At 36.1% G+C, this 26,652-nt stretch overlaps 1 protein-coding gene across 10 annotated transcripts; it reads left to right on the top strand.

Moving 5' to 3' along the window:
- The first annotated feature begins 2,188 nt into the window (after positions 1-2,188).
- LOC103710598 (arginine decarboxylase-like) lies at positions 2,189-25,426 on the top strand. 10 transcript variants are annotated; one of them, XM_026806032.2, is made up of 8 exons: positions 2,189-2,421; positions 2,940-3,143; positions 15,037-17,668; positions 17,765-18,037; positions 18,146-18,383; positions 19,945-20,318; positions 20,437-20,514; positions 22,972-25,426. In XM_026806032.2, exons 6-8 carry the CDS (start codon positions 20,274-20,276, stop codon positions 24,547-24,549), a joined length of 1,701 nt encoding a protein of 566 aa, XP_026661833.2. In that variant the 5' UTR covers positions 2,189-2,421; positions 2,940-3,143; positions 15,037-17,668; positions 17,765-18,037; positions 18,146-18,383; positions 19,945-20,273; the 3' UTR covers positions 24,550-25,426. The 10 variants fall into 10 exon arrangements, with proteins under 10 accessions (XP_026661833.2, XP_017699151.2, XP_017699152.2 ...); XM_017843664.3 differs by having other exon boundaries at positions 2,195-2,421; positions 15,037-15,142; positions 17,597-17,668; positions 17,765-18,383; XM_017843662.3 differs by having other exon boundaries at positions 2,192-2,421; positions 15,022-17,668; positions 17,765-18,383.
- The last annotated feature ends 1,226 nt before the right edge of the window (positions 25,427-26,652 follow it).

The following is a 26,652-nucleotide window of genomic DNA, read 5'->3' as shown; positions in this document are numbered from 1 at the left end:
GTTGGCCTCACAATACGCATGCTTTGCACCTGGATATTCTTGAGCAGCAGGTGGTGCTTGCCCACCTCCTCTACACCTTGCTGAATCCAATCAAAAATTGTAGCCGAATCACTTTCAAAGGAGATTCATCGTCTAGCATTTTAAACCTTTTTGTAATATTGCCTTTCTGACATTATGTGTATTAATAGATTACTATTTGACTCGATACTAAAACTATATACGAATCAAATTAGTTTCTTCTTGCATTGAAAGAATACTGATATAGGATCATTACTTGGAGCAATGGTAAAGACTTGGTATAGAATGACGTGGATTTCAATTATAGAATAACTATTCTGTATTAAAATTGTCGGTGGCGGTTAGATCTGGCCCAAGTTCACCTCTATCAGAATTCTGAATTATAGAGCACATAATCGGATATGTAGTTTACTGAATTTTTTTTTTCATATATTATATATATATATAAATAATAGTAAATGAACAATATCGTTGCGAAAGATGCTATCTCTTACTCAAATTTATGCAAGCAAATTAGAATATATCTAATGATCTAAATAAAGCAATAATGTATTTGTGATATTTGTTTCATTAAGCTTATTAATTATTGGAATCATCTAAAGTTTCAGTAAATACTGCTTTTAGAGGTAGGATGTGATGGTGAGTTTAAAAGGTCCTTCCCTATGCATAGATTTAAGTGTAGTACTACAGAAGAGGTTCATTAATATCTCTTTAGGGTGCCAATTCGTTTGATATGATAGCCACTAGCACTGTACAGCCCTATGCGGTCAGAAGACTCCGACTCAATTGTGGAGCCTATCATACCTTTTTATCAGGAGTAAAGCAGAAGCAAAAAAGAGAAGGATATGGCTTTAACTTCAGCGATGGATGAATTCAGTTTTTATGACACCGAGAATTACAGGATTATTTTTAGTCTTCGAGATAATGATAGTACGGTTGGAACAGAGCTAAAATTTCATCGGAGTGATTCAGATTCGAAACGCACGAATATTGATTAAATATGGAGATCAGATGTCCTCCGCCTGATTTGCTCGATGAAGTCACCATCTGGTCTACCGGTACCGAGATGGCGCTGGGGTGACGTGGATAATGAGCCAGTGGAGAAATCCAAGAATCGGAGAGGGTATGCGGAAACTTGCGGCCTGCATCGAACATTCTCTAGTGGAAAAGAGACCTAGTAGGGGCTGCTATGAGGGTGAGGTTTTCTCTTCCCCTCTTATTTTTTACCCAAAAAAAAAAGGTAGAGATAAATTTCGAGTTTTTTTTAAAAAATAGATGAATAAAGAATTGATTAAAAACTCGTTTGTTTTCAAAAAAGCGTGTTCACTGGAATAATTAAAGAAATAGTTTATATTTGGTTGATTTTTTTTAAAATAAAAAAATAGCTTTTTTATAAAAATAATATATATATATATATATATATATATATATATATATATATATATATATATATATATATATATATATATATGCACAACAAAATAGATGCTCAAAATTAATAGAAAAAATTTATGTGATAATTATTTTTCAAAAATATCTTTAAACTTTTAGATAGAATGAAATAAAATTTTTTTATTAGAAAAATAACAAATATTTTATTTTTTAAAAATATATGCTTAATAAAATTAAGTCATTTCGTAATATATCATTTCTTTAATGATCAACGAGACATGTAAAAATTATTAATATCAATTTTCTTTAAAAATATTTCAATCAAAAAAATTCTTCTCATGAATTAAACGGATTATAAAAAATTGTAACAAAAATAAAAAAATAAAAAAATAAGAGACAAAACAGCTCTTCAAGAGCGAGATTTGATCTTATCCTTTTGCTCCTGTTTCCCCCTCGATCAGATAAAAAAAATAAAATAAAATAAAGCAGTTCATGACATGACCAAAGAGCACAGCGTACCGTCACGTTATCTGGTGCCAATCCTATTCTTTTTTTCTGTTCACACGTCAAAATGTGGCATACCCGTGATTTCCCTTCCTCCCATGGGCAATTCCGTACTATCGACCGCTCTCCCTCCGCTTTCGAAACGGGACACGTTTCGGCCCGGTGCGCCCTGGAGGACCACGGCCGTCCGGCGAACTTGACACGTTCCCGTCTCCCTTGACCCCAAGTCCTTCCTTCCTTCCTTTTTTTCTTTTTACCTCCTCTTTTTCCTCCACCAGATAAACCTTAGAAATAAAAACTAATCTCGTATTATTATCCGGAATATATTTCTTGTTATTAATCGCTCCTCGCCGTCGTTTCGCTCATCGTCTTCTTTAAAGCGGACGAGGATGGGTGCGACTCCCTCCGTCTCTATCCCTTCGGCTCCTTCCAGTTTCTTCTGGAAGCTTCGCCGGCGCTCTCGTTGGTCGCGGTATGGCGCTCTCTCTCGCTCTCTCGGGGATCCAGGTATCCATCTCGCTGTTCTTCTATCTTTTGCTTGTTCTTGGATCGGAGAGTGGGGTTTGATATTCGTAATTTGGAGATCTGGTGGGGTGCATCAAGATTTTAGACCTTCTTCGCTTCTTTTCTTGTTTGGCGGGGAATTTTCTGGAAATTAGTTGGTTTTCTTGAATTGAATGAATTGATTTTCTTTGATATGGGTGCAGTGTTCGGCTCTTGCTGCAAGATCTCCGTTGATGATGGATTCTTGAACCTGTTGTTTCAGTCGTTGCCGATTTTAACCCGTCTTTCTCCATCTTAAACGGATTTTCCCTTTTTTTAAATCATTTTTCTCTTTCCTCGAGGGTGAGATTTCTTGTTTTGATGCGAGATCTTCGGTTTTGCTGAATTTATGGCAACTCTTTAATATTTTCATGTTTCAGTCGGTGGTGTTGTTGGATTTGAAGCGCTTCTTAATTATTCGACTGGTTAGGGTGTCGCTCTCTGGTTGGATGATAGATTTGGTTTTGGTTTTGTGGGGACAGATGATGGTGGATTTGTGCTTCGGCCTGGCTTTGGTTGACAACGAGAGAGAGCACGCTGGTCGGCAATCATGCTTGGGGCCATGAGTGTGTACTGGCGTGCTCCTTCTCGTTGTCACTCAGCTTCACCCAGCAAAGCTGCTTCCTTTTGTTCTTGGACTTCATAGTTGGTGCTAAGCAGGCAACGTTGCTTCAGTCTATTGGATGGTATTCATCTCATTCTATGCTGGAAACTCACAACAACTGGATATATGCTCCGTGTTATGTGCTTACTACGTTTCCCCCTTATTTGAACTGATGTTGCTTTACTGGGTGACTGATTCTTGTTTGATAATTTTCTGATTCTGGTGAATTATTGCGTCATGTTTTCTAGTTCCCATAAACTGAAAGAAGTGTCTGAAATTGTTCAAGAAACAATCAAATAGTAGGAGATCCTGAATCGGTTGATCAGCATTGAAATTGTGGAACAGTATTTTGTATGCATTTGCTGGAGAAAATGGGTGCTGATCGCCTGTGTTTTTTTTCTCCCTTTCCCAGCCTTACGGTCCTGCTTTTATTATTGTATGGTGAATCTCATTTCAGGAGTTGTCCTTTCATTTTTTTTAATTGAGGGGCCAATTGCTGAATGTGTTCCCGAATATATTTGCTGGAGCATGCCACATGTTCATTCTTGGTATGGGTCATTTTATCATTTTGTTTTCTATGAACGATGCTTCCTAATGCCTTATGGTCCTCCTCTTATTATTGTATGGTGGATCTCATTTTAGGAGGTGCCATATATATTTTTTTTTCCCTTGAGGGGCCAATCTCCTGTATGTATTTACTTCAGCATGCCATTTTTATTCTTGGTATTTGTCAGTTTATCATTTTGTTTTGATGAATGATGCTTACTTATCGCATGATGCTCTTGTGGGATTCTGATAGTTATGTGCTATTAGTGCTGCTTCAATTAGATTGACAGGTGCCTATGTGATAGTTTATCTCATAAATGTACTCCTTCTGTGCATTTCTTGCTATGTTTTTCTTATCCTCTACGTATTTTCTCCAAGTGTATGATATTGCAGATATGATGTTTTAATACTTCTGTTGTAATGATGCTATGCGTCGCTTAAGGTACATTTTTTTTCCTGAAACTGCAAATGGAATCAGCCCAAGATTTATTTCATATTTCTGTCTTGGCTTGAGCCCTCGATTACTTTAGCTGATCCAGATTATTGTCAACATTTCATTTTTAATTCCTTCAGTAATGCGATTGATATAATGATATCTTCTTATGGATTAGATACGAGGACAATCTTAGATACGAGATATCAGATATTTGAGATTTAAGTGGACGAAGCTGACATTTAAAGGGGGGAATGGAGATAACGATCCTTAGCAGCTTTGCTGTGTAATTTATCTACATAAGTGGGTAAATTAAAAAAGCAAAAAGAAAAAGTGAACCAAGCCATAATGGTGCTGATGGCTTCATGATAGATATTCATAAAGCTATCATATAGATTGTTGATCAAAATCAGCAGATTATAATATCTGTACAAGTGAAAGTGATCAATAAACATTAATTTTCTTGATTAGGCACTGACACCTGATCAACTATGGACAACAAGATCCTTTGATCAACACAACACAATCGTATTCCTTGGACCAATATTTGAGCATCAAACACTTCCTAGATGCTTTTAGTGAATTTTGATGAGAGGAGAATCTGCGGGTGCATTTGGTTCGCGGCCGAAGTCGGAATTAGAATATTTTTAAGTAAGTTATTGAAAAATCAATTAAGTAGAATGGCTATTTTTGGAAAATTATTTTTTAAAAATAAACCTGGAGGAATAGGATTTGAATTTTGGGGGAAAAGTTGGGATTAGGTTTTGGGGGATTAGGGCATTTGTGTTCTCTCATGGTATGGAAATGAGAGTAAGACTCTTCCCAATCAAACGGCTAGAGTGAGAGTCATTCATTCTCATTTCCATTCCAGAGCCCAATTTTTCTCAACCAAACATACTCTCTTATATAGAAAATACCAATTATTATCACTCTGTAATGATTCAGATAACCTTACTATAAATAGTTGCAGTCCACATAGTCTTCATAGGAAGTTGATTAGATGTACTATATAGGTGCATCTATGTGAATGTAATTAAAGATATCCCTTAGAATTATAGATTGTAGTAGGCACAGGCATTTGGTAAGATTGTTTAGTGTGATATATCTCAATATACAATGTGCTAGATTTGTTTGGGCATCACTTTATGTAAATCAAAGGAATAATAATATAAAATGTCATACGATGGTATCACTATATATCTGCTATTTGTAGAGTTACTAGGAACTAGGGCCACGCAATGCATGTTCTAAAAAACAAATATAAAATTTTGAATTATATCATAAAGAAATTGTGAAGAGAATAGTGGGATCTCTCTCATTTTTTTCTATGCTATTATCCTTAAAAAGAGGGATTAGAATAAATCTAGTTTTGGATCAATGAGGAATAAAAGGAACCAAAATATCACCTTCCTAAAAGCTACGGATTATAATCCAATCCAATTATTCTCTCTCTAGAACATCTAGGATTATTTAAATAGGAATTAGTTATGCATTCTAGAAAAGTGGAAGTTGCATTTTTTCGATAGCATAGAAGAGAATGGAAGAGGAGGGACAAGAAAGGGGAAGAGAATAGGAGGAGATGCCAAATTTGTCGACATAATTAAGCAAACCTCTACTTTGATATCGCTTAAGTGTTGCCTATGTCTATGACTTGACATCTTTTTAAGCTTTATTTACATGCTTGCAAATGAGGGCAAATCTTTTCATCGAACCTATTTGGAAGTGGTCTATGTAGTACCTTGGTAAGCATATTAGAAAGGAGATCATGGTGAAGAATTCAATTTCTGGCTTTGTGCGATGCCTTACATTGCATAATTTTCTCTAGATAGGTTTATTGCATAATTCAATGACTAATGAGCTGAAGAGTATTACAGGAGACTTATTTGAAGTTGAAATTGTCATCCATTCTTTTACTTGGTGGGCTCATGATGGCTTCTTTGGAGGCTTTAGCAAGTTCCATTTGTATGGTTGAGTAGTTTTTGTTTTAACTCTTTGTTGTTGTCGATCCCTTTCCACCTATTGTGTCTTCTACCTCGGCTATTCGTTTGGTCTCATCTGCTTTTCGAAGTCTCAAATTAATTAGCAATAATGAGGTCAGATCATTTGACCATTTCGCTTATGCTACTTCCAACTGGACACAACCGTTGAATTTTGGGTGTGCCTAATGTAGAAAAGACATCTTATTGCTTGTAAGTATAGAAACCCAAAGATTTTTCATATTCAGGTCAAAGGCCAAACAAGAACTTGATAGTCGATGATAGTCTCTGTCTTGAATTGAAAGATTCAATTCCTAAATTCAATTGAAAACCCAACAGAGATTTTATCTTCACCGCATCTGGTTTCTCCTTCAAGGTTTTAATTAATATGATACTGAAGCTCTTTTATGGCTGCCTACTTTCTGTAGCCATTCATCGTATGGCATCATCATGCCCTTATTTGTCCACTTCAAATCCACTTGGTGTAAAAGTTAATGATTTTTACCTTTCACCATATAAGTTGCCTTTTTGCTCATTGACCACTGCATATAATTCTACCATTTAATTTGATAAGGTTATTAGCACACATGGGATTGCTCACGATTTTTAGGTTTGGCAATGCATCTACCCACCAAATTCTGTAAGCACATACGAGTGCTTCTCTTTTGGGTGGCGGAGCACACAATGCTGTGTGATTAGACCTTTACTTTAATGCTATCCAAAATTTTCTCCTTTTCACCATGTCACTTTCAACATGACAAATTTGGTGGCGTAGCACGCAGTGCCACATTTTCTCCTTTTCGCCTTGTCATTTTCAACATGACAAATTTGACATAACCTATGTAAACTACATATAAATGGAATGAAAAAATGGTTGAAAAATTTAATATCAAATTTATGCACATTATAATCTTTATATAAGAGAGTCGTTAAAAAGCTTCGCAAAAGAAGGCTCACATTTGTCATGCCTGTGCCAGCCAAGCTGGAACAGTATTCATATTGTGCCATTAGTATGCTGGCACTTTGGCATACAGTAAGACAAAACAATACATAAGATGTCTTATATTACTTTATTTGATCCTTTCTTGAACTTAAAGTGGTCCTGTGAAAAATGCTTACAGATAAAGCACACGCTGTATTTGTGGATACTGTGAGAAAGTCATATGCTGCCTCTCATGGTATTCAGCTTCTCTATCTACATCATTGTTACGTCCCACCAAAATGATTGGTAGACATAGAGAGGGGGTAGGTTGTGCATATCCCGTACCTATATGTTTAATATAGGTTTTTGGACTCATATGAACCATGTATATATATTGATTTCTAGATGTTGATTCATTCAACTATCTGATAAATAGGATGCCAACTATATATGAACTAAGTATGCACAATCTGCAAATAATAACCATACTTATTCGATGTGAGAAACATTAAAAGGCCCACTTGACTTGTTTTTTTTTATCTTCATCAGTTTATTTGAATCAACTTGAATTTGATTCCATCAGTCATGTGTTGCCTCACCAAGGATTTAAAAAAACAAAGAAACAACTTGATGCAATATTAGAATCAAATCGAAAAATTTTATCTTCTCTTTAGATTGATATTGTTTAACTAATTATAAAACTTATAGGAAAATTTATAAAGGAGAATCCGAACATCTTAGACATATCTTCCAACCTTCTCTCTTCCCTGATAGCAAGCTTTTCACATCTCCCCCCCTCTCTCTCTTCCTCTTCCCCTACACTTAAATGAGGTTGACTTTAGAGCCCCTACTACACATCGGTCCTTCCTTTCTTGTATCACAAAAGGTGGGACAAGGAGAAAGAGGTAGTGAAAGGTTGAGGAAATTGTGGTTTAGGAGAGAGAAGAGTGGAGGGTAGAGGTAGGGGAGTGAAGAAGATATGGTGGCAGGAATGAGTGGAGATCAAATATCGATGAAATTCTTGGAAGAGCTTTTTTTTTTTTTTTTTGAGGGGGGTGGCGGGGGAGTGGGGGGTGAGAGGCGGTTGTAGCAATGGAGATGACTCCATATTCGACAGATGGGAGGAGGAGCTATTTTATGATATTTTATACCTTTTTAGAAACATTTCTCCTTGTGGTTAAAAGTTCCAAAAAAGCCTATTTCTTATAATACACCACATAAATGGAATATAAGTCTGGGTGCTAAGATTTCTTGGTCTTATGGCATAGTTTCTTCAAATTTAGTGACTTTCCATGTCCCTCTATAAAAAATTGAAAAACCACACTACCCAACATGGAAAAAAGCAACTCTCATACACAATATGGGCCAACACAAACTTTGAGCAACATGTTGTCTATGCAATGCTAGTAACCATGGTCCACCATATTGGCATGTACTATCTTATACCTGGTGTATCGTACCATGCCGGTACCAAATTGAGACTCAGTATGGGAGAGCCTTTGTTCGCCGAACCGACCCGTATTGGGCGTACTAACACTATACCAGCGTGGTATTGGTACAAAGTCCGATATCGAGATGACAAATCTTGCTAGCAACCTTTTAGCGTAATATGCAGCCATTTTGATATCTTATAATCTTTCATTAGATTTATGTAGTTCTATTCTATATTGTATCTATACCATTTACCCAAGGAGATGCCATATAGAAATAATCTATTTTAGAAGGAAGGAATATAGTGATGAAATTCTTGATTGGATCTTCTCATAGGAACAATCTATTGTGTACCACACTACCCAACAAGAAAAAAGGAACCCTCAAACATAGCAATATGAGCCAAAGCAAACTTTGAGCAATATGTTATCTATGCCATGCTAGTAACCTTTAAGCATAACATGTAGCATAGTGTATGGTGCATATTGACTAATGCTTTGATTTTGCATTGGATCAACTTTATAGGCACTCTTTAATTCATGTTATAGGTCTTTTGAGTGATAGATTCTCTATGTACATTCCATCTTTACTTATCCTCACAAAAGAATATTCTTGAGGTTATTTATGGTGGGGTCAAATGTGCTAATTGAATTGCTAACCATTTCGCTGCTCAGCAACATCGGTTGCATTATAGGTTGGCTTAGAAAGACAAGGTATTTAGTAGATGCTGGCCTACTTTGGTGGTGGCAATAAAGGTGTGGCTACATGTCTAGGAGCAACATGGCTTTGTGCTAGAAGCTAAGTCCACCTTAACAAGCCCACAAGGGCACTAGGATCCTATAACTCTAGGGCTGAAATTGAATCGAATTCAGATTGGATATCCGTATATCCATATCCATGTTTTATTTGACGAATATTGATAAGGATATGGATATTAGTCGAATGCAAAGATTCATATCTATATTTATTTTAAATGGATACAGATACTGGAAGTATGGATACAAATATGGATATAAGTCGGATAACTAAACATTTATGACCATAGACTGAAAGTTATTACTAAATGGATGATAAATTAAGTTAATAGCATGTGAATGTAGTTATATATTTTTCTTAAAAGTTCATAAGTGCTATATAAAATTAAATAGGGTTACAAATAGAATCAGATATTCGGATACAGATTAGATAGCTATCTATTCATATTTATATTTATTTTTCTTTAGCAGATTTGAATACGTATACGGATATTAATTGAATTCTCAAATTTTTATCCATATCATAGATTCGAATACAAAAATAGATCAGAGCGGATATTATCCGGTCCACTTTCATCTCCATATAACTCCTTGTGTCCACATGCCTCGAAACTCCTTAGGGCTCACTCTTCTTGAGATATGACCAAGCTGGATTTTGTTGGCTTCCAAAAAGCTTCCAATCAAGGTTTATTGAATTGATGCGTCTTGCCCGTATTGGGCATACCCTTCTATATCCAGCATATTATACCGAATACCGAGCCAAGACAATTTTAGTATGCCAAATCGAACCCTATATCGAGTGTACCGATACTGTACCGGTATGATATCGGTCTAAAGTTTGGTACTTAGATGGCGAATGTTTCTTCCAATACTTCGTGTGGCATCGGTCCTGCATGTTCACTAGGACCAACTAATCATGGCTTATGCAATTAGGCTTTCTAACACCATTGTCCATGCTATAGAGCTTAAAGTGGCCCAAGAGAGGATCAGCTATGCTTTTGAGCACTTACAGGGACACCATTATGGCTCAAGAGGGGCGTAACAAGAGTGAAGGGATGTCTTTGTCAATGTTCAGACCTTTCTGGTGTGCCTACTTGACATATGGCTTCTTTCATTGGCTAGACCAAATGTTCACGTTTGACATATTTATGGGGAGGCTAATAAGGCAGCCAGTTAGGTTGCTCACCGAGCAGCCGATCATGGGGGAGTCCTTTCAGGGTCTAATCTTTGACGATGCATATTGAGGGGTATTCGAGGGCTGAAAAAGAGGTTTTTTGAATTTATCAAAAACAGAGAGGGTTGTTTTTACATGAGAGTTGTTTATATGCAACTCTTACCACAAAAAATGGCAGTAGCATATGCTTTGAAATCTTTGTAAGAAAGTCCTGGTTCAAAATGTGTCCATTATCTTCTCTAAATTTATGTTGTCAGAATCGGAAGTAGGTGCAGCAGTGGATGCAAAGAAATGATATTTTAGAAATGCTTTTAGCAAGAAAGTGCATGAAAGTGGCTGTAGATTCCAAAGGGTACATTATCGTAGATATAAGATTTTGAGTCCCGATAGCTAGGGCCTAAATCATATGATGAGGTTTTAAGTGCCACTGACATATAGGGTGTGTGGTTGACATAACAATTGCTGTATGCTGTGTTGACATACCATGTACTTGATTCAATGGGCATGAACATAGTGGCAATAGCAGTCGTTTTTTAGTGCGGGCATGGGTTTTTCAGTTCTTCTTTATTAAAAGTTTTTTATCCTTGACTCTTCCTTAGTTAAAGAGTATCCTTGTCTGGTATCAGGTGGGTACTTTCATATGATATGGTGGACTGTGTTGGCTGGTACATACCATATTAAAATAATTTTAATTTTTTTAGTTTTCCACTATACCTTCATGGCTTATGGTAGTTTTTATCGATTAACTTTTGGTAGTTTTTTTGGTTACAGGTTAGAGATACAGGTTATAAGATTGAAAAATAAAAGAATATTCTTTCCAAAAAAAGTAGAAGAATAAGAAGATTAAAAATGAAATGAACTATGATTAAAAAAATATGGAGAATAATTGGAAATACAACACTTAGGAGAGCAAATAAATGGAACTCACTCATTGCCAGTTTCGTATAGTTTCTTTGGGCCTTGTAGACATCCAGGTCATGTGCATATTGGGGCCCTTGGATTAGTATCAACATGGATATTGTTCTTATCTCTATTGCTAATAATTTGGCTGTTAGTGTCCTAGATAGTAACTATGGTACTGATACTTTATTTGATACTAGCCTATCAATCTAGCTTGACAAAATAGGAGGCAGCATAATTGTAGGAGCATATGATTGTGGAGGATCATATTAGCCAGTATATTTCAGACAATGCATATTTGACCGTAGGAGGCACCAATGGATCTGAAACTATTGTCCTGCCTATGTATTAGACCTTGAGATGTCCAGGAGACATACTCGGCATGTGCATCATTGGTATCACCAGCTGCATTTCATAGGTGAGATCTCCTGGCTCTCCTATGGTGTTACCTTGCATTTTCTACGATCTTTGCTTAGCACTTGTTCTAGAACAATTCTCAAGTCCCTTCGATATGATATTTTTTCCTCCTTCCATCTATATCATCCTCGTGCTTTTCATGGTTCTCATCCTGCATGGCATGGTCGTACAAGGGCTCACTGGTAAAATTCACTTGTAGCCTTACCCTGGCCATCAAACCCATCACTTGCCAATCTATGATTATCATGAGATGACCTAAGCAAGCCATTGCCAGAAGAATCAATAGTCTTGTTGCTTGATCAAACAAGTTCCTTAATCTACTTTTTTTAAGGGCTTCACAGCCTTCTTTCCCTTCTTGCTCATGGTCTAACAGGATGTCTTACCCTTACTGGCCCGTCCTTCTAGCTCCCCTGAGTGGCTCAACTAGCCACAACATTAGCCTCCTCGATTGGCCTATCTTCTATTGCTAGGCACAGGTAACCTGCGAGGTTGGTGTTTTTTGTTCTGCACACATTGATCAACATCTTCATCCATTGGCTCTGTGAAAAAAGTAGTCAATCTAGAAGAATGTCATGCACATATTCTTTGTCGCATTTTTTAATTCTTCTATCTAAAAAATTATATTTCTAAAGAACTATAGTGAAAAGTAAAAAAATATGCCCTTGTGTAGATCATAGTTAGGATTACAACATATCCTAAAATCAAGCAAGATAGAAAAATTGTATGATTTTCAATCTCAAAATTTATATTCTAAAAAACTATAGTGAAATTAAAAAAATTATGCCCTTGCGTGATCACAGTTAGGGTTATAACATATCATAAAATCAAGCAAAATAGAAAAAATGCATGATTTTAATCTTTTTTTTTTAGAAAACAATAGTGAAAAATAAAAAATTGTGCCTTTGTGCAGACCATAGTTTGGTTTGCAACATATCAGAAAATCATAGTAAAATTCAAATACAGTATGATTTTCATTTATTTTCTAGTCACTTTTTGGCAAAAAAAGGGAGTGAGGAGATTTTACCTCCATGGCCGATAGCCCAAGATTCAAGGAGGTAAAAGTGGTTGTTTAATGCACTAAAGACCACCCCAACGGTTGCACTTTCCATCTTGTCTCCTAAATCCTATATGCTCAGCGCCTACATTTGGTGACAAAAAAAGTCTTTCGATTTAGTTGAGTTGGTGGGTGCTGATTTGTAGCAGTAGATATGGATCAGTTGGAACATGTTTGGGCCTAGACCCATGTTAACATCCAGTTCTAGCCCTCTTCCTCTCAAGTATGAGCTAGTATACCTTGTACTGGCTGGTTTGGGCTGGTTAACCTTGGTTTTATGCGTTAAAACAACATCTTAGACCCTCATAGATTTCATATAATAGAAAATTTGGGTACATATGTGTGTTGACTATTGTATAATGTGTTTTAGAGATATATGATATCTTAACAATGCATTGAAATTAATTTATTGAGAGTCCTTGATTATAATGGACAACAACCATTGGATAAAAACTTTTGAGACTAAGATTTGTGCTGATAGTATCATATTATATAAAATCTTTTGAAGTCTAAGATGCTGGAAGTTTTCTAAGTGGACTTTTGCATAGAGGCGAATCTAGGGGTAGGGACCTTTGCCCCCCCTCCCCCCTAATCATTATAGTACATTAATAGATTAGAGAGAGAGAGATGGATTATGCTCCTCCCGATAGGAGATAATATCAACTTCTCCCGATTTCTAAATCAATAATGGGGTGCCCAAATTTAGGATTCACAATATTTTATCATGATCTATATTATTAATAATATTTTACAACCAAAATCATATATTTTGATAGTCTCTAATCTATGCATCATGTTGACGCAAAAATGGATAGCTTTCATTGTACTAGTGAGATAAAGCATTTAGATTGAGAAGAAAGCATATTGATCATGTTAAAACATGTGTAGATTGCAAATCAATAGATCTTAATGGTGTGATCATAGCGAAACATGGTCCCATACCTTTTTAACTGTTTATTTTCGCACAAAACATGTATTTTTTCTTTTGTTTCTAACATGGGTGTTTAGTGGTAACAAGTCATGATTAATGGAATGAATCTTCAATATAGATGCCCAATTGTTGATTTTGGAATCGAGAGGAATGGTTATCCTCTCCTTTCAAGATGAGTATAGTCTCTTATGTATAATAACATACATATATACATGTATGTGTGTATGACACCAACCAATTTGGCTCTGGCCCCTTACAAAAATTTGGAATACCATGCCCCTTCCTGCACACCCACCCACTAGACATCATGTCATTTGATACATGTTCTTTTGTTGTTATTGTTCCATAATTCTACATACCTCCAATTATATGACTTCTCATCAAATAGGAAATTAAATTTTATATTGTAAACAATATCCTTATTAAAGATTGGCATAAATCAAATAAGGAAATGTATTGTGTAAGCTATCTTTATTATTTTATGACCAAATAGAAGAAAGTACTCAAGTCTTGCCACTGAACTACATGGTCTCCCTCTTGGACTTGTCACCACCACAAATGACTCTCATTTTTATTGTTAAAGGCTTTTTCTGTTGGAATTTATTTTAACTTATGTTTGATTAACAAATTATTATATTTCATGTCGTTACTTTATAGATATCATAATCTCCTTCCTTCCTTTCTCATCTTTATTGCTACTCCTCTTTCTTCTTGTCACCTATAGATGTAAATCCTTTTCTCAAAAGGCCTCCTAAACCTCCTGTTCTTTCCTTAATTGCCAACTGAAATATAGTCAAACACTTATTTCATTTTAGCATCTTACTGCATTTCAGGTTCTCCTCTTTTTTGTTGGCTGGCAATGATGTCATACCAATAAGTTCATGTTCATCTAATATAAGTTGGAAAACTTGGTAACACCAAGATTTCTTTAGGGTAAGATACAAGAGACACCCTGATGTAAAACAGAAGCATGATAAAATTCATAACCATCGAGACCAGTAAGAATGAAATGCCCTCTAATCGTCTTTTTTATTAAAAAAAGTAAAATAGAAAATTATTTACCGATAATGATATTTACCAATGCGACATAAAGAAGCCATGACAACTAATTATTGTACTTAAGTAAAGGCGAGCTTGTTCGAAAAATAAAAGCATGAACTCTCTTTTGTGTGCTTATGTGGCCTTATTTCTTTTGTGTGCTTATGTGGCCTTATTCCTAACTCTCTTTTAAAAAGATTAGCATGCACTGAGAAATATCATGAAATATAAATTGTTATTCTTGTCATATTATAGTTTTCTTCTTTCAAATGTTGTTTAAGAGGGACTTGTATTGGTCTTGTTGTCATGCGATATAAATACTAGTGTTACGGAACCACTTATCTAGTCCAACCCATTTTGACAGTTGAATCATTGGTTCATAGTTTGATTGCATGCAGGTCAATGATTGGAGAAGGAGACAATCTGAGAGATTTTCTTTTCTATCTCAACCTGCCCATTCCTCTTCTCAAATCCTAGGTCTCTTTCTTCCATCACTTCAGCAAGGTGGCTTTTCCATTGTCAGCATAGCGACTCAATTTGAGCTTCGACAACAAATTAAGCTTTACTGTTGGAAAATTGCTGTTAAGATAAAGCTACTATAGTTTGAAGGTTCAAGGTTCCATATTTTAGGGTTTCCCCCATCTCCAACCTCTACAGCTTCAACAGAGTGAGAAAGTAGCCTCTACAGCTTCAACAGAGTGAGAAAGTAGGCGAGGAAGAGGAGGAAATGGTCGATTGCTGATAGTGTTACTCCCCTACCCTCGATTTGGTTCTTTATAACAATGTTGGTGGAGAACAAGAAGAGAAAAAGGCAAAGGCTTGGGATGGTATTGGTGACCAAAAGCATTAAGGTGGAGGCTTCTTGCTGGATGGCATCATTGATGACCGAGATAAGAGGAAAAGAAGAGAGCAGGGGAGGGATTGATTAAGAAAGATTGGAAGTCAAGACTCATTGATTTGAGATATCTTTTCCTTTAATTTAATTTAATTTAATTGTTCCGTGCAAGTCATGAATAGTGTGATCAAGTGGTTTAAATAGTTGAATCGCTTGATTGCATGGGTTGAGTAGGTTTTGAAAAATTTTGGGTTTAACAATGAACCGATCGGGTATTAGGTGTCAATGATTGATCAAACTAGTTTCAAGATAACTTTCTTTCATATTCTTACTCAAGAAAAGAGGCTTCTTTCCATGTTTTTCACATTCAAGTAAATACTTAAGTTTATATTTTGATTGTAAATGAGTCTTGGCCTCTTTTAAGATTTTTTACTTCCTACCAAACATTCCATTTCCACCAATCCCCCCCCCCCTCCTCAAGCTTTCAATAACATTTTCTATCATTTAAAAAATTGCATTTTGACCCAGCACCAAAAATCTATAATTTGGTCTTTAATTGAAACATTGCACCTTTATTTTGATGAAAGTTGAATTTTTAACTATTTTTATTGAACTGAATAGTCATAGTTACTTATTTACATGTAATGTCTGAACTAAATAGACATTTACTTAAATGTTATTCATTATATCAGATTTGTCTTCATCTACCTACTGAGTCATAAGGAACTAAAAACAAACTTTATTTACATAGAGATAAGTGGGAAAAAAGACAAGATAGGAAGCTATATATACATATATACATATGCTTATACACACACGTATATATACATACATTCATGTACATCGATGCATAATGTATGTATTTAAAGACACACATAGACATAGATACATACATATATACATCTAAAGAGTCATTGATTGAATGAACAACATAAAGAGAAGATGGAAAAAGATATGATAAAAGGAAATTAATGAGTAAGAGGGAGTTAATGGTTTGGAATACATGCCTATGTATCCTTTATTTCTTTAATAACGAGGATTATAGTGCAGATTTGCTGATTTGCACAGATTAGCACATATCATGTTAATGCCTCATTGGCCTGTGCCATTGGTTGTGTGCCAGTGTATGGCAAGCACTAGCACCACTTGTGGCGCTCAGAGCCTTGTTAAGGGTTAGGCTTTCAACCATAGAAAAAAGACTATTTCCCCTACAAAGCAATGCAACAATGTTTATTAAATGTAAATTTTATGTGCAATATTTACATGACCTCGCATAATTTTATAAATAGCTGCATGTAAATTACAGTGTTCATTTGCTTTGGGTTTAATGTTGTTTTGTTCAACTCAATGCACAACCTAAAATATACTGCATGTAAGTACACTAGTTTTGAAAGAAGAAAGAAAGACCTTTAACCTTTGGTGCAATTATTGTCTTTGTTTTTATTATCAGTTAAAGAAGGCTTCCTTCCTCTTTCCAACTGCTCAAATCGGTTTCTTCATCTTTTTCTCTCTAATTCTTGAATGTTAGTTGAACTTACATTCTGTTCTATACTTTTCCTGTATTCTTTTATTCTAAATCATCTTTTCCTGCTGCTTACTCTTCATCTTGTTCTCTTCCTACTTATGATGGTTTTCACAGTAAAAAACACACACAATCCAACTTAGTCAATTAATTGGGTTCTAGAGATTTTTTTTTATTTGTAACCATTAGTCAATGCAAAGCATCTTACTTTTAAAATTTTGTATACTTATTTTTTTCAGTTAACCATTTAATGGTTCATTTGAATGAATAAATTGGTCGAGTGCTCCACAGTTGAGAGTGTTTAATAAATTGTTTAAACTTTTGAAACCATGATCTTTGGAACAAAGCACAGCATTCATTTTATTGATATATTGGTGTCTCTTCCTTATGGATACGATATCAGGAAAGACCATAAGGATAAAGCAGCTACCTATGGACTGCTGCGCATTATTCATGATTGCTTTTTAACAGTGCCACTTTTTGATGTCAAACCAAATATTATTACTACAACAGTTTTGCAAATGATTTTGTTGTTTAGAGTTGAGATGTACAAGGGTTCTTGTAACACATGATGCATGATGAACATTTTTTACATTTCTAGTTTGTAGAAGCCAAGTTACTACAACTCAAGGAACTAGGATGCTGCATGTTATGGAAGCACCAAGTACATCGGGTACTTTTTTTTCTTCTTTTAGTCTGTCTGAGCGTGCGTGTGCAATCTTATGCTAGCATGCTTCTGCAACCTTCCTGTTTTTCCCTCTGTGAATAGGTTCATGAGAAACTTCGGCACAAGGTTGGTGAAGCTGTTGATATATTACACTGAATGTTAAGCAAGGCAAATGAAGCTCAACTGATGCCGGGGGGAGAAGCTCATCGCCGGTGGTGTTACCAATCTGATTGGAACTGTCCTTTGGCTTCCCCTTTGATGAAGTACAACTTGGGGTTTCCATTTCATGGTTGGCAGTTGGGGCGCTCTGATTGGAAGCCGTTGATTAAATGAGACAGCTTATTAGCAAGTTAAAACATCAGTTTGTATCCTCAGGTGGGCTCCTTGTTCTGCTAAAACCAGTGCTGTCTACCACCTCCACATTATTGTTGTCCTCCTTACTCCTTGAGTGGGTAATCAGACATACTGATGCTATTATATCAGACTTTTTTTGGGAGAGATATGGAGACTGGTAGAAGACCACTTAAGCTGGTAGCTTGGGATCAGAATTGCAAATCTTAGGCTCAGGATGGCTTGGATGTCGTTAATATACGAGGGTTGAGCTCTTCTTGGAAAGTGACTGTGGCATGTAATGGCGCCCACAGGAGCTCCTCGGTGTTGGTTGGTCATGGGAGCTCAGTCTATTATAAGAAGTCTGCCTTTGACACTGAAGAGTCTTGAGGTATTTGTCTGTTCTTCACTCTTTATGAGATAAATGAGTGATGTGATGATGTCTAATTGATAACATTATTCATTATTTTTTTAAAATCAAACATTACTGTTGCATGAAGTAATTATTTTAGGGGTGTGTTGAACCTTGAAATAGCTCTCAGGTTTAGTTTAGTTTCAAACAATGTAGAAGGGGAAGGCAATAAAGAAGAGGCAGCGCATGTGCCAGACATTTTGCTGCAGTTTTATGCCCTCAACCTCCTGATGTGTGCCTTTTCCTTTATTTTCTTTCTTGTCAATATTTATAAGTGTTTTTTTTTTTTTAAGTTTCGAGCAAATCGGTTGGGTAAGTATTTTAAGTTTTGCCAAGTCTTACAGCACTGCAATTAATTACAGCTTGAGATTTTGGCTAAGATCAAAGTGATTGAATTCATGTTAAAGATATGACGTAAAGAGCTTAGCAAAAAAGAAAAATGACATAAAGAGGTGTGGATCTTACACCTTTTACATGTAAATGAGGAAAAAGAAACAATGCTTTTTCTTAAAAAAAAGTTAATGACATGATATTTAGCATCGTCGACGATTTAACCATATTAAGCTCGTTGTTTAGATATGATAAAGATGAGATGCCTCTTGTATATACAAGAGGCATGATTGACTAGTTCTTTACATTTTTAATCAGTTTTGATCAATTAAGGTTCAATTGGTTGCTCTAATAAATTATCCTTTGGATAAATACCGCAAAGGATCATAGATGCTGAGAATGGTCTAGAAATTAGAGATTATTGCAATAGAGGAAGTTCTAGAATATCAATCTTGAAAACATAGGATAACCAACTCCCTGTGGAATGTGATTTTCTTTATTCTGTTTTTTTTTGAGTTTTTATAGTTCATAGTTTTCTCATTTAGCATAATTCTTCTCACCATGTTGTTGACATCTTTCCACTGTCAACCACGCAAGGAATATACGAGAGAGAACATTTGAGCAGGTCTTAAATATAAATCTAACTTTTTTTGTATTAAGCCCTCTATGGTTGCTGTGAAATTGAAAGAAATATAAAATAGAAAAATTAAGGAGAAAATTTCAATAGAAAGTTACTCAAAAAGCTTTTTTTTTTTTTTTAATGTTTGTCATATCTCTTAAATATAGTTTTTCTATGAGAGATTTTTCTTTTTCACTTTTCAAAATTGCTCTTTGTTGGAGAATCAAAATTTTAGGATGCTTAGAGAATATTTTGATCCTAGATTTTCTTTCAAAAGTTTTGGGGTAATTACCCTTGACTCACCTATTGTAAGATCTGATTTAACTTAGCTCATTATAGTTTACAAAGTAACACTTAATCTACCTAAACTCAGCTCCGTTCTGACACCATGCTGCACCGTTACCGACCTGTGCAATGACAGAGCATAAATTCGTCTTAAAATAAAGGTCCAGGACTCATTTGCACTTAATTTTGAATCTTTTTCCTCCTTAAATCTCCAAACCGGAATTTCTTCCACTAAATCCAAATCTTTTTCTACAAATTAAATTAAAAAAATTAAATGTAACTGATCTCCTTTTTCAATTTTCTTAGCAATCAAGCAGAATTCGAAGATAGCTCATCGAACTATATGCCTCATCTCCTCAAATCCATTGTGGAGCTCAAGCTCTGTCTAGCTCAAGGTTTAGCTTATTGTCGAAGTCTGATTCAGCTGAGCTTGAGCTAGTTTGATGTCATATAAGCAGCCAAAGGCTGCATGTCCTTGGCTTGACAAGCTTGCATGAAGGCTACGTTGGACGTGAATCATTATCTTCTTCATGTTTGGTTCTCTGTACATTTATTGCTGCGTGATAAATAACTGATAAACTCATTCCGCGCCCCTTCATCTTATTCTGGTTCCCAGTCTTTTCGAGCCATCAACCATGCTTTCTTTAGCCTCTTCCCACCTCCTACAAGACATTTCCTGGGTACGCTCTCTCTCTCTCTCTCTCTCTCTCTCTCTCTCTCTCTCTCTGCTCTTATGATCGGAAAGTAATATTCTTGTATTTCCTTAGTCTAAGCGAAAGCCTTGTCCCCTTTACACAGCTGCAGAGCCCTCCCTTCGGCAATCCTGGTCGCGAACAGCGTTTGGTGCCGCGTAGGAGGAAGCCCCATATCTCCCTCGTCAGTCCCCTCCTCCTCATCTCTTCGTTCCTTTGTATTCTCTCATTTTCGCTCTTTTTATCGTTGGAAGTTATGGTTTCCCGCTGTTGGGGTGTTTTGGTGCCTGTTGCGGTGAAATGTCTCGAGCCCCCTCGAATCAGTATCAAGTGTTTGTGGAAATGCCTGCACACACATATAATTAAGTTTGATCGGAGGAGTTTCTTATAGCACGTGGGTCGAGAAAGAGCATAATGGAAGTAAGCTAATTGTCCTTGTTCTCGAATCAATCATGTCCAGATTTCACAACTTTCATTCTTTCAGGACTTTTCCCCCACTCTTCCTAAGCTTTGGACATGGTTTTGGGCATCTCTCTGTACTTCATTACATGTCCATTCCATTTCAGTTGGTCCTTGATGCTCTGCTCTTAATTAGTATTTTTGATCGGTGCGCATGGAGAGTGAAAGTGGTGGCGGCTTGAACAAGGAGAGTAGAAGACTGCAGCATGTGAGATATCGCCCCAATGAAAGAAATTGTTTAACATCTGCACATGATAGGCAATATGTTCAGGATATGGTAAGAGACAAATGTGATGACATAGGGTCAACTAGTCACAGGTTCTTAGAAGAAGTTCAACAAGAATAGAAGCAGTTAAGATGTCCATGGAGCAAGTGGAACATATCAACATAGTTATGTACTTCCACCAACAAACTAGGCCCTATTTGGGGGAGCTTTTGGAGTACCAAAAATCACTTTTTGGCCCTCCAAAAGTACTTTCAGATAAAAAATGGTGTTTGATAAAATTTTCGGAAAGCTGTTTCAGCTTTTGCGGAAAGCTGAAAACAGCTTTTGGGGAGAAGCTCCAATTTGGAGCTTTCCGAAAACGCTGTTTTCAGCTTTGTCGGAAAGCTGTTTTTTAGACCAAAATACCTCATTTAAATCTCACTTTTTCTCCCCAAAACCCTCATCCCACCTCTTCCTCTCTCACCCATCCCCTTACTCTCCCTCTCTATCTTCTTCTTCCTCTTAACGCCGCCGTCACTGTTCCTTCTTCCTCTTCTTTTTTTTTCTTTTTTTTTTTGTTTTGGGAGCTCGTGGTTGCCCATGGCGGCAGCCACCATGCCGGCCACCACCCATGGCCGGCGACCCCTCTATATTTCAATGAAATAAAATAATAAATAAATAAATAACTAAATAAAATAAATAAAAAAAATAATGAGTGAGTGGCAAATAATCTGATCTAAATAAATAAATAAATAAATAATATTAGTAATTATTTAACCAATTTTATCACCTAGCTAGAAAATTTATTAGAGAGATAAATGGTTATTAGAAGGATAATAAATTAATTTACACTAATAATTATAATATTTTATATATTTATTATTGTATTATACTATAAATATAATATTATATTATATTATATCATAATATATTGATATGTTATGTTAAATAATATAATATTATATTAAATTATTATTCTATAATACATAATGTATAGTACTATATTATAATAATATTATATTACATTACATTAATATTATACTATATCATATATTTATGTATTAATACATATTATATTTTATTATGCTCTGTTGTATAATACTGGTAATTTTTTTTAGGGTCATTTTGTCACACAAAAGTACTTTCTCAGTTTGTTTACCAAACACATGTTAAAGTGCCACAACATTTTAGAAATGTAGTTACCAAACAGCAAACAGCTTTTTATAAACGCTCTGCTTCAGACAGCTCTACTTCCAAAAGCTCTACTACTAACAGCTCCCCTAAACAGGGCCGTAGATAACCACCAGGCCTGTAAGCCATCTCAATGCCTAGAGTGTCAAAGAGCTACATCATCTTGCTAGAGTGAATAGGGTCAGTATGTCTCCAGCGTAAATCATGTTCTTAGGATAGTGTTGAAGAAGGTGTGAGGTCACGAGTTAAAATGTGAATAAACATGGTGTTGTGGTTGTTCTAGGAATTGCAGTTCAGTTGGAATGGCTTCTATCTTTGTACATCTACATTGTGTCTTTAAACTTAGTAGCCTATTATTTAATGAGAAACTATTTTGGAAGCAGCAAGTGTACGTTAACGTTGTAAAATTGGTGGTACACATGAAGTGCCTAGAAGCTTTTATTAACTGCCAAGGCATCGCAGAGACGGGTGTCCTATTTTATCACTAATATTACAATGAAGGCAAATCTATCTTCTGGGTCTTAATGAAGGCAGTTTTATGATTCTTAATGATCACACAACTTACAGTGCCTTTTCTTCTTTCTTCTTCCTTTTTTTTTTGTTGGGGGGGAGGGGTGCCAAAATCAACATCTCAGATTTCAATTTTCAGCACAATTTATTCATGCAGCATGCATATATTTGCTTTCTCAGTGAAAGCATGTCACTATATTTCAGACGTTCACCTAAAACTTCAGATAAAGAGGGGAAAAAACTGTAATGCTGTGCATGCTCCAAAACTTCTCACAGGAAAACATCACAAGGCCTTCGACAAGCAAGCTATGTGCAACCTCATTGGGCGCCCAAAGAACATCGAATGCTGGTAATCTCCTTGTCGATGCTCCAACAGCGACCCCAGGGAGTACTGCTCCCCTAGTTCTAGCACTACAATCTACTGCAAAACAAGATGTTGCATGTTTTCACTTCCCTGGACATAACAGAGGGAAAGCAGCCCCATCCTTGATGTCGGAAGTTACTGGGCTGGAAACTTTTTTACATGACCTACCCGAGCTTCCTGAGCTTGATGATCTGTTCTCTCCAAAGGGTGTAATTCTAGATGCCCAGATGCAAGCTGCAAAACTTTTTGGGGCATCTGAGACGTGGTTTCTTGTTGGAGGCACCACCTGTGGCATCCAAGCATCAATAATGGCTACTTGTTCCCCTGGAGAAATACTTATTCTTCCTCGGAATTCTCATATTTCTGCAACATCTGGTTTGATTTTGTCCGGTGCGATACCAAAGTATATCATGCCAAGGTATAATTCTCATTGGGACATTGCTGGTGGAATAACACTATCACAGGTCGATAGAGCGGTGAAAGAGTTGGAGGAAGATGGAAAAACAGCAGCTGCAGTTCTGCTCACGTCTCCAACTTACCATGGCATATGCAGCAATGTGAGTGAAATAACAAAACTCTGTCACGCTCGCAATATTCCTGTTATAGTTGACGAAGCACATGGTGCTCATTTCGGCTTTCATGCCGAGTTTCCAAGCACTGCACTTGAACAAGGCGTTGACCTAGCTGTGCAATCTACCCACAAGGTTCTGTGTTCTCTGACCCAGTCATCTATGTTGCACATGTCAGGGAATCTTATAGACAGGGAAAGGATAAGTAGATGTCTTCAAACACTACAGAGCTCCAGCCCAAGCTATCTTCTTCTTGCATCATTGGATGCTGCAAGAGCTCAGCTAAGTGAAAATTCAGAGACTATTTTTAACAAAGCCATGGACTTGTCCTTGGAAACTCGCCACCAGATCAGGGCAATTCCAGGTGTCTCGGTGTTGGATTTAACAAACTTTATTTCTGGTTTTCCTTCTATCGACCCTTTGCGCATCACTCTTGGTGTTTCACAGCTTGGTATATCAGGCTATATGGCAGATGAGATATTATATGAAGGACATCATGTAATACCTGAGCTGGTAGGGAGTCGGTCATTAACATTTGCCATCAACTTGGGGACTCGCAGGGAGGATGTTCAAAGGCTTGTATCGGGAATAAACTTTTTATCAGCAAATTACTCCAAGGAAAATGAGTTAGAATTTAATAAGGAGGATGATGGCTGTGAACCTTTTTCTAGTATAACTATGAGAATGAGTCCTCGGGAGGCATTTTTTGCGAAGAAGAGGAAGGTCGATATTGGAGAAAGCCTTGGGCAGATATGTGGAGAATTAGTCTGTCCATACCCACCTGGTATTCCACTACTAGTTCCTGGCGAAGTTATAACTGAGGAAGCTATACAGTATCTGTTGGATATAAGAAGGATGGGTGCTGCAATCAGTGGAGCATCCGATCATCAACTATCTTCCATGCTTGTGTGCAATGTATAACCGAACAGGTAATTTTTTGTTAAGATTCTCTCTTTGGGGATTGACCCTCTCATTTAAGCTTGAAGAGGGATCAGGATAAGGTTCAGAATGGAGGAGAGCTATCTAGGACAAAGCTAAAAAATGAAGAGAATGGACTGAGATGATTTAAAAGATTATATAGTGGTGGAAAGAAATCCAGTTAGCTTGCTATGGATGGTCAAGACATTCGATGCCAAAAAAATGACAATAATGGAGTTGTAGAGCTCAATTCACAAAACAAAGTTCAAATCAGTAAAACTCCTAATTTGTCTCTTAATTTCTTCTGATGGTTTTTTTTTTGTGGGGAGTGGGGGGTGGTTATGACTTTGCTTTTATATGGTTCAATATTGAAATACGATTGTGGATTTGTATTTCTCTCTGACATGACAAATGGTGCTCTCCATTGTTTTTTTTACCTTTTTTTGACAGAAAAGGAGGATTGGGACGCCCCCCTTAAGTTGTTATTTATTAGAAAGATTTACAAAGGTTTTACTGAAGTTTTATGTGAGAGCCTTTAAGTGGTGCTCTCCATTGTTTTTTGTTGTCTCACTTCCGAACTTATATTTCATTGCAGTGGATGATGATGCATATCCTGAAATCTAAGTGGTCTAATGAATCCTTTCAATGAAATCTTGTCTTATAAGATCTATTAGGGATGATCTACAGCTTGAATTCTCATAGCTATTGTGAACTATCTCTGAATTTAAGCCCTCCCAGCAGCAGGCTTTTAAGATTGTCTTGTAATTCAGTTTTTTTCAGCCATGTCCTTCTATTGGTTAGCTTCTATAAAAGGATTATCTTTTGTGGATTTTATGTAATTTTTCTATGAGAAATATTAGCGAAGAAATATTTCATTTCAGCCTGCTTCTAACTTTTTTGCATTATTTTTACATTATATCTTTTCTTGCGAGCAAGTATATATTTTATACAAGGACTATAATACTTCGGATATTTTTTCCTTAAATGCTATTAATTGTTTTGGAGATCTCAGGAGATGGTTGACATGTACATAAGATTCAAACTTCGAGATTGGACTATAATTAAATATATAAATATATGGTCGGAGTTTAAGTTCATATTTTATTTTTTCTTTCTATTTGTCAACATTTTAATCTCTTATTGTGCCTTAGATTTTTCATTTTCCAAAACATTGGTAGGAGTGATACTAGCAAGCTAGGCACTCAACAGACAAAATGTCTAATATTGCACAGAGAAAGAAATTAGACATTGATGCGTCATAATTGTAAAAAAAATATTTTGGCTGATATATACCGACATTTTTCAAAATAGTGGGGTTGATATAATTGGTCCTGATCTATTTCGTATTTGAAGACAAGTGGATCGAGTCGGGTCTAAAAATTGGACATGATCTAAATTCTAAGTTTGGTCTGACTCTTGCATTTTCAACACAACTCGAATGTTCATATATTATCTAAATCTGCTCTGAAAGTAGAAATAATTATTATTTGCAAAATAGGTGTTTAGAAGTTCAAAATATATTATTATATACGAAAGTATCAAGAAGAGAAAGGATCTAAGAGAAAGAGGGACTTCTTCAGAAGGCTAGGCTTGTTAAAGAGGTTTCTTTTATAGATAAAAGATAATTATTTGAGAAGTGGAAGATCTTTTTGTGACTTGCTACAGGCTACTTGGTATGCTCAAAACCTAGAATTTTGAACACATTCATCAAGTTTTACCTCAACAAGTTTAGATTTAATTTGAATATGGAGTTTTCAGCAGGAGTTGAACTTCAACAAGTTTGAAATTTAGAAACTTCAAAAAGTCTTTTATTCCTTCAAGGACTAGAGAGTAGGGGTTTGTTAATTATGTGGAGATTGATTAAGCTTGGGCCTTATCGAGCTTGGCATGAAGTCAATTTCGAGCTTGAATTTATTTATCACTATTTAAAGCTCAATTCGAGCTTAATTTCGATTCTAGCCAAACAGATCGGCTTAATAATCTTAAATCAAGTTGAAATTAATTAGATCTTGGATCAAGCTCGATTCAAACTTGAATGGAAGCTTGACAAAATGACTGACGCATGGTTCAAAACTTGGGTCCACATTTGAATTCACATTTAATTGA

Source organism: Phoenix dactylifera, chromosome 7, assembly GCF_009389715.1.
Source record: "Phoenix dactylifera cultivar Barhee BC4 chromosome 7, palm_55x_up_171113_PBpolish2nd_filt_p, whole genome shotgun sequence".
Classification (NCBI taxonomy): domain Eukaryota; kingdom Viridiplantae; phylum Streptophyta; class Magnoliopsida; order Arecales; family Arecaceae; genus Phoenix; species Phoenix dactylifera.
Note: the sequence above shows the minus strand (reverse complement) of the source record. Positions and strands in the feature narration are given on the sequence as shown.